At 39.8% G+C, this 8908-nt stretch overlaps 1 protein-coding gene across 1 annotated transcript; it reads right to left on the bottom strand.

Moving 5' to 3' along the window:
• Nucleotides 1–6412: 6412 nt before the first annotated feature.
• On the bottom strand, nt 6413–8563 carry LOC143039946 (uncharacterized). The gene is made up of 2 exons (XM_076210416.1): nt 8107–8563; nt 6413–7943 (listed from the first exon to the last, which is right to left on the bottom strand). The coding sequence occupies exons 1-2, from the start codon at nt 8312–8314 to the stop codon at nt 6472–6474; spliced, it is 1680 nt and encodes a 559-aa protein (XP_076066531.1). The 5' UTR covers nt 8315–8563; the 3' UTR covers nt 6413–6471.
• Nucleotides 8564–8908: the final 345 nt, after the last annotated feature.

The raw sequence follows: 8908 nt of genomic DNA, 5'->3' as shown, positions 1-8908 counted from the left end.
AAAGTGAAAAAGTTAATGTAGTTGAAAAAGAAAAAAAAAACTGCACTGGGGACCATTCAGTGTGTGTGTGCGTGCGTGTGTGTGTGTGTGTGTGCGTGTGTGCGTGTGTGTGTGTGTGTGTGTGTGTATACATATACACAGTGCAAAGTAAGGTGATGAGATGTACAAGGGGTGAAAGTGGCAGCAGACTGGAAGTCAATCGGGAAAGAGACTGGAGGAAGTGGATAGTTTTAGATATTTGGGTGCGAATGTGGCAGGAAAGGGAGGAGGGGAGGTGGAGGTAGAATGTAGATTGAGAGAAGCGAGTAAATGCGTTTGGGGAATCAAAAAGTGTAATGAGAAATAGACATTTTGGAATGGATGCTAAGAGGAGATTGTATGAAGGAGTGATTGTACCAACAGCACTGTATGGGGCAGAAACATGGAACATAAGAGAGGAAGAGAAAAGGAGTTTGAATGTATTTGAGATGAGGTGTCTGAGAAGTATGATAGGAGTTACTAGGATGGATAGAGTGAGGAATGAGGAGGTGAGGAGGAGAACAGGGGCGAAAAGGAAGTTGGGAGATAGGGTGGATGAAAGAGTGTTGGGATGTTTTGGACACATGGAAAGAATGAGTGAAGGAAGATTAGTAAAAGAGGTGTGGAAGGCAGACGTGGAAGGAGTTAACATGAGGGGGCGACCTAAGACGAGATGGATGGATGGGGTGAAAGGGGCTTTAGGGAAGAGGGGAATGTCTGTTGAGGAAGGACGGGAGAGGACAGAAGGCAAGGATGAATAGAGAATGGTTGTATATGGATGATGTTGTGATGCATGAGGTGGAATGGGTGGGGAATGGGGGATGAGGGAGTATGTGTGAGAAAAATTTTACGCAGCCCGAAGGGATTTCTCCCTGCCTTCTCATTTTCTTCATGAGGGAACGGAGAGGGGGGTCGCCGATTTAATGAAGCGGTCTTGCTGTGGATATGCTGTGTCTTGCGACACTGCTTCTAACCCAGGGCAGTAGACGGGATGCAGGGATGACCCGTCATCCAGGAGGTGCTAAGATAAGAGGGAGGGAGAGAGGTGGAGGGAAGTGGAGGGTGATAGGGATGGAATGGGTGGGAATAGTTTTTATGCCTTTGTTTTTTGGCTACCTCCCTTGTAAGGGGAAAAAGACTTTGGTCTATATATGTATATAAGCAAAGTACATGGAAAAGGAGGATTACAGGCATATATATATGCCTCTATAGAGGAAAGCGTGAAGGTTACGTCGGACGTCGCACACCGTAGCCGCTTTGGGACGACATAGACGTAAAGCTAAGCGGTCCTCAAGCGGTTACGGCGTACGATGTAACCTTCCCGCATTCCTCTATGGGTGCATGCATATATACGTGTATATTGTTGTAATCCTCTTTTACCATGTACTTTGCACTGGATACAATATACGAAAGCGCTTTGCTTCGTTTTTTTTTTCCCCCAAGTGGTCACTCTTGTATAATATATAATATATATATACAACCCTTTAACAATGAAGGGGCTAATTTTATCTAGATCGTTCGAAAAGTCATACAAACGTTGTTTCATTAACAAGTTTTACATTCAGTGACAAAATTTTCACACTGAATGAGAATCAGACAAGAAACAATGGTCTCAAAATGTCAGGAAGTCAACCGTGTAGTTAATGAATGGAATAAACTTCCTGTAGAGGCAGTGCAATGTAATTCAGTTCGAAGCTTTAAGAATCATTTAGATGAGCACCTAAGCAAGATGCTGTAATGACTGTCATTCATTTTATATATATATTTTTTTTTGTCTGTTTGCTTATTATTATTTGCTTGATTTTCATTTATTATCAGTTATATGTAAATTTATTATTATTTACTATTTACCTATTTGTTTATTATTTAACTATACCTATGCATTTACTTTTTATTTTACTTATTATTTACATTATTATAATTTTATTTATTTATTTATTCATTTATCATTATTATAATTTTCTTCGCATCCGACCTAGATATGAACCAAAAGGTCTCCTGTCGACTTGCTCCGCCTTTGTAATCCTTTGTCAAATGTGTTCATATATTGATGTTTGAAAACACCTGATTAGCATACACGTTTGCAATATGGGTACTCTAGTTTCAGATTCTTCAATGGGTTTTTATAAAACATTTCTTAAAGAGAGGTTTTCCCTTATATGATCTTTATCGATCCCTTAATTTTTGTTCTTAATAGTAATCGTACATACTTATATTCATATGAGTTGATATAAACACGAAAGCACAAAAACAAGTATATCCACAAACATGCAAACAAAATACATGTTCAGGGTCAGATGTACACACGAAATGGCATAGTATACACAAAGACACTTTAAACACGTATATCCATGCCGAGGCATTCACACGAGCATGCACACACAACCTCGCTCAAAATTGTGATGCTTTGTCATTAAGTTCTGGGCATGGACTTGTTGGGGGAAGGTTACGATTGGTGGATGAAACGAAGAAGGGGTTGTAATAAAGGTAAGGATAACCATGCAGTGATTGCTGAAACTATTGTTTGTTTTAAGAGAAGGTTAGATAGCTTTGTGGATGGGGATGCTGGTAATGGATATGGAACTGCCTGGTGTAGTTCTTATGTTCTCTTGCAGTTCCTTCCATTCTTATGTTTTTTATGGACGAAAGAATTATTTCCATGAAGAGGAACGAGTGAAAGGTTGGGCAGGAACAGGAAAGGAAAGGAAGAAAGGAGTGGAGGGGAGGGGAGGGGAGGGGAGATGGAAAGGAGGGGAGATGGAAAGGAGGGGAGATGGAAGGTAGGGGATATGATAGGGAGGGGAGAGGGAAGGGAGGGGAGGGGTATTTGAAGGGAACACAGAAGGAATGAGATGGAAGGTGGTGAGGAGAGGAGCAGAAAGAGAGAAGGAGTTGGAATGTGAAGTGAGGGGAGGATAGGGGTGAGAAAGGGAGAGGAAGGGAGAAACAAGGAGAGAAAGGGAAGGATGAGGTAAAAGGAAAGGGAGGGGGTGGGGCTGATAGGAAGGAGAGAGGAAAGGGAGAGGGAGATGAAAAGTAAAGAGGATGAAAGGTGAAGTGAGTGGAGGAAAATGGGAAGGGGAAGAGAATGAAGGGAGGAGAGAAGAATTGAGTGTGTGAGAGGGTGAGGAGCGGAAAGAGAGGGAAAGAAGGGGAGGTGAGAAAGAAAGAGGAGACGAAGAAAAGAGAGAAAAAAGAGGTCGAGGAAGAAGGGTATCATGTACCACAGTAAAGGGAATATTTGAGTAAGGGGAAATGGTGACGTCCATAGAAGTAAGTTTGAAGGGGAGTTTGTTGTGTACCCGGCAGTTCCTCTGTGTGCAAAGAATTCAACTGCATTTTGCTCTGTGCAGATCTGAGTCTGTTTTTTTCTTTTTTGGGTACAAGCTGACGTACATGAGGGTGACTTTTTATGATTTGCAGTTTTGTGTCAGCCGGATATGAAATATTGAGATGAATGATGTATGTTTCATAGAACCAGAAGTAAACTTGCATACCCTCGCTCGCTCTCTTTCTCTTCTCTCACTGGCTGATGCAGGGGACTCTCTTACTCTTTTATTTTTTTCACCTGTCCATGGATTGGACTCAAGATAATTATGATATTATTATTAGTAGTAGTAGTAGTAGTAATAAACATGACAACAACAATAACAATAGTAAAGCTACTACTACTACTACTAATAAAAAATAGAATATAATAATAGTAATAATACATACATACATACATACATATACCAAGGCTTTTTCCCCCTTACAAGGGAGGTAGCCAAAAAGGGAAAGGCATAAAAACACTCCCACCCATTTCATCCCTAAATACACTCCACACCCCTCCCACCCTCCCTCTCATCTGAGCACCTCCTGGATGACGGGTCATCCCTGCACCCTGCCCACCGCCCTGGGTCAGAAGCAGTGTCGCAAGACACAGTACATCCACAGCAAGGCCGCTTCATTTAATCGGCGACCCCCCCTCTCCGTCCCCCTCTGCATATAAGGCGAGGACGGGGAGAAATCCCTTCGGGCTGCGTCAAAATTTACTCACACATACTACCCCGGCCCCCACCCCCCCGCCTATTCCTCCTCATGCAGTCACAACATCATCCATATACAACCATTCTCCAATCACCTCTGTCTTCAGTCCTCTCCCTTCCTTCCTCAACAGACATTCCCCTCTTCCCCAAAGCCCCCTTCACCCCATCCATCCACCTCATCCTAGGACGTCCCCTCATGTTCACTCCCTCCACATCTGCCTTCCATACCTCTTTTACTAGTCTTTCTTCACTCATTCTTTCCATGTGTCCAAACCATCCTAATACTCTTTCATCAACCCTATCTCCCAAATCCTTTTTCACCCCTGTTCTCCTCCTCACCTCCTCATTTCTCACTCTATCCAGCCTAGTAACCCCCACCATACTTCTCAGACACCTCATCTCAAACACATTCAAACTCCTTCTCTCTTCTTCTCTTATATTCCACGTTTCTGCCCCATACAGTGCTGTTGGCACAATCACTCCTTCATACAGTCTCCTCATAGCATCCATTCCCAAATGTCTATTCCTCATTACACTCTTTAAACCACCAAGGCATTTACTCGCTTCTCTCAATCTACATTCTACCTCCACCTTCACTCCACCTTTTCCTGCTACACTTGCACCCAAGTATCTAAAACTATCCACTTCCTCCAGTCGCTCTCCCTTAATGTTCACTTCCAGTCTACTGCCACTTTCACCCCTTGTACATCTCATCACCTTACTTTTACCCACATTTATCTTTAGCTTTCTTCTATCACATACTCTCCCAAACTCTGCCACCAGCTTCCTCAATCCCTCCTCTGACCCTGCCACAAGCGCAGTGTCGTCCGCAAACAACAGCTGGCTCACCTCCCACTTTTCTCCATTTTCTTTAACCATCTCCAATCCCTGACCCACTACCCTAGCATTCACCTCTCGCACCACCCCATCCATGTATAAGTTGAACAGCCAGGGTGACATAACGCATCCTTGACGAAGTCCCACCTTTACTTCAAACCACTCACTCTCTCCATTTCTAATCCTGACACATGCTCTACTACTCTCATAAAAACTCTTGACAGCTCCCAAAAGCTTTCCTCCTATCCCATAAATCTGCATAACCTCCCACAGTGCCTTTCTGTCTACCCTATCATATGCCTTTTCCAGATCCATAAAAGCCCAAAAAACATCCTTCCCCTTTCCTATAGCTTTCTCACATATCTGTCTTACCACAAAGATCTGATCTACACAACCTCTACCTGTCCTAAATCCACACTGTTCCTCACCAATTACTCCTTCTGTTCCTCTCCTAATCCTCTCAATTAAGATCCTCCCATAAGCCTTCCCTACTACACTTAACAGGCTAATCCCTCTGAAACTACTACATTCACACTTGTCCCCTTTTCCCTTGTAAAGAGGAACTATACAGGCACTTCTCCAGTCCTCCGGTACTCTACCCTCTCTCCAGCAAACATTAAATAACCTCACCAACCAGTCCACCATCACTGAACCTCCCTTTTTCAGACATTCTGCATGGCATCCATCCAGACCAGGTGCCTTACCTACTTTCATCATCTTTACAACTGCCTTCACCTCATCCTTCCCTATTTCTCCTCCATTCTCCTCACTCATCACTCTCATTTTCTTCGCATTTCCCACTGCAACTATCTTTCCTTCCCTATCCTCCTTCACATTTAGCAACTCCCTAAAATATTCTGCCCATCTTCCCCTTACTGCCATCTCTTCCATTATCATCTCTCCATCTGTACCTTTTACCTTTTCTTCCCTACTTGATTCGCCTCCTCTTCCTCTCTTAATAATAATAATAATAATAAATTAATAATTAATAATAATTAATAATTAATAATTAATAATAATTAATAATTAATTAATAATTTAATTAATAATTTAATCAATAATAATTAATAATTTAATAATAATAATAATAATTAATTATTAATAATTAATAATAATAATTTAATTTAATGATAATAATTAATTATGAATAATTTAATTAATAATTAATAATTAATAATAATAATAATTAATAATAATAATAATTAATAATAATAATAATTCATAATAATAATAATTCATAATAATAATAATTCATAATAATAATAATTCATAATAATAATAATTCATAATAATAATAATTCATAATAATAATAATTCATAATAATAACACCGTGTAACAAAGGTTTTGTCTTTGAGTTGAAACTGTTATTTCCTAATTGCCTATGTCCAGAATACATGAAAAAATACTTTTATTCATTTCTAATTTTGCTCTTGTGTTCAGGATAATGATATTTATGAAATTTACATATTCTCATAGGGACAAAGTGGTATATTGGAAATTTGATTTGAACAAAACAAACACAAAACGATATAATGCAATAATAGCATTTATTTATTCTAGATTTACAATAGAGAGACAATAGACACATTAGAAATGAGTAGTTCTTCTAGATTTACGCTTATACTGTAGATTACTTTCACGAATCTGCCCCCAAATATAGTCTCCCATCATATTTTCATTATAAGACCCTTGGTAGCGGCGTTCAAATTCCAAAATATCCTGATGGAAGCGTTCGCCTTGCTCCTCAGAGTACGCTCCCATGTTTTCCTTAAATTTATGAAGATGGGCGTCAAGGATATGCACTTTGAGGGACATCCTGCAACCCATTTTGCCGTAGTTTGTCACCAAGGTCTCAACAAGCTCCACATAGTTTTCGGCCTTGTGATTCCCCAAGAAGCCAAGAACTACTGCAACAAAGCTGTCCCATGCTGCTCTCTCTGTCCTTGTGAGTTTTTTTGGAAACTCCTTGCACTCCATTACCTTTTTTATTTGTGGACCAATAAAGACACCGGCTTCAACTTTCGCTGCAGACAACTTGGGGAAGAAATCTTGGAGAAATTTGAAAGCTGGAGACTCTTTATCTAGAGCTCTGACGAATTGCTTCATAAGGCCCAGTTTTAAGTGTAGTGGAGGAAACAGTACTTTTTTGGGATCCAACAATGGCTCCCATTTTACGTTGTTCTTCCCCACACAAAACTCGGTTCGCTGTGGCCAGTCACGCTTGAGGTAGTGTGACACGGTATCCCTGCTGTCCCAAAGGCAAAGATAACAAGGATACTTGGTAAAGCCGCCTTGGAGACCCATTAGGAAAGCCAGCATTTTGAAGTCTCCTATAACCTCCCAACAGTACTCTCCATATTTCAAGGCATCTAACAAAATCTTGACACTGTTGTATTCCTCTTTGAGCTTGACAGAGTGGGCGAGGGGAAGAGATGGGTACACATTCCCGTTATGAAGCAGCACTGCTTTGAGGCTCCTACACGAGCTGTCGATAAAGAGTCGCCACTCTTTGGGGTTATGGGTAATTCCAATTGCCTTAAACAGACCGGTCACATTGTGGCAAAAGCAAAGCCCATCTTGACTAGTGAAAAAGCTTGAAAAATGCTGGTGACGCTTTCTCTGACCTGATATGTGCACACTCTCATCTAGCAAATTCCACTGCTTGAGTCTCGACGTCAAAAGCTCGCCATTTGACTTCGTGAGGCCAAGATCTCTGATGAGGTCATTGATGTCTTCTTGGTTGGGGTAGTATGGATTTCTGTCATCAGTTGCGTCTCTGAACTCTGGATCAGTGTCTTCATGCTCTTCTGAACTACTATTCTTTTGTAAACACTGCTGCTCTCTCATGGGAGGAGTGGGTACGGGGAGCTCAGAGCAGTGTGGCACTGGCGCAATGGATGACAGAAGATCAGGATATATGATAGCAGGCGCATTTTTGCCTCCTCGACGTTTGGAAGGGTCTACCATACAGAAGAAGCAATTGCTTGAGTGATCAGTTGGTTCCCTCCAAATTCGGGGGACTGCAAATTTCATAGCTCTGTTTTCCCCTCTGTACCAACCTGTAAAAAGCAGAATGAAAACATAAGTATAAAAATAAAACAAATAAATTTTGCTATAAACTATTTGTAAATAAAATTATATATATATATATATATATATATATATATATATATATATATATATATATATATATATATATATATATATTAGGTTTTTTCTTACCTTCCAGAGTTCTTTTGCAGAGATCGCAGGTGAAATGAGGTGCCCAAAGTTTGTCCTGATCCCCAACAGGCATGCCGAAATATGCTTTGTAGGCCTCGCGCATTTTTGGTGATCTTTCCAGAGAGTACTTTTTAGCTCTAGTTTTGATAAACTCGCCACAGACGTAGCAAAATGCGTCTGGCGGATGCTTACAACCTCTTGACGCCATGCTGAAAGAAGGCAGATAGGAATGACTGATGACGAACGAATTGTCTACGCAGAGACGGCTAGAAGTAAACTGACCCGTTTAGCATACGTTCCCTGCATTTATACTGCCATCTACGTTGCAAGAATGTTCTAGAAGTTTGTGGAACGTTTCGAAAGAATTGTTTTGAATGTTCTGGAGTCATCCAGAAAATTCTTTAATTTTTTTTTCCACCATATTAGTGCGGAATTTGTTTGAATTGTTGGGGATAATTGAAACTAGCCTATTATAATAGGCTAGTTTAAAAAAATCGCTGGCCAGTCTAGAATAATCAAAGTTTTAAGAGAATAATCATTATTTTCTTAACTTTGTAGATAAAAGGAAATAGAAAATCCCATTTATTGACCAAAGACAGAAAAAAGTCAAAATTTTGTAACACTGTGTAATAATTCATAATAATAATAATTCATAATAATAATAATTCATAATAATAATAATTCATAATAATAATAATTCATAATAATAATAATTAATGATGATTAATAATAATAATGATGATTAATAATAATAATGATTAATGATTAATAATAATGATTAATAATAATAATGATTAATAAT

Source organism: Oratosquilla oratoria, chromosome 27 (assembly GCF_046742065.1).
Source record: "Oratosquilla oratoria isolate Oo_2021 chromosome 27, ASM4674206v1, whole genome shotgun sequence".
NCBI classification, from domain to species: domain Eukaryota; kingdom Metazoa; phylum Arthropoda; class Malacostraca; order Stomatopoda; family Squillidae; genus Oratosquilla; species Oratosquilla oratoria.
Note: the sequence above shows the minus strand (reverse complement) of the source record. Positions and strands in the feature narration are given on the sequence as shown.

Excerpts from the sequence above, each read along its gene's own strand:
- LOC143039946 (XM_076210416.1), bottom strand. The coding sequence starts at position 8,314 with ATGGCGTCAAGAGGTTGTAAGCATCCGCCAGACGCATTTTGCTACGTC. Across the intron at positions 7,944-8,106 it reads CTGCAAAAGAACTCTGGAAG|GTTGGTACAGAGGGGAAAAC; the intron begins GTAAGAAAAAAC and ends TGCTTTTTACAG.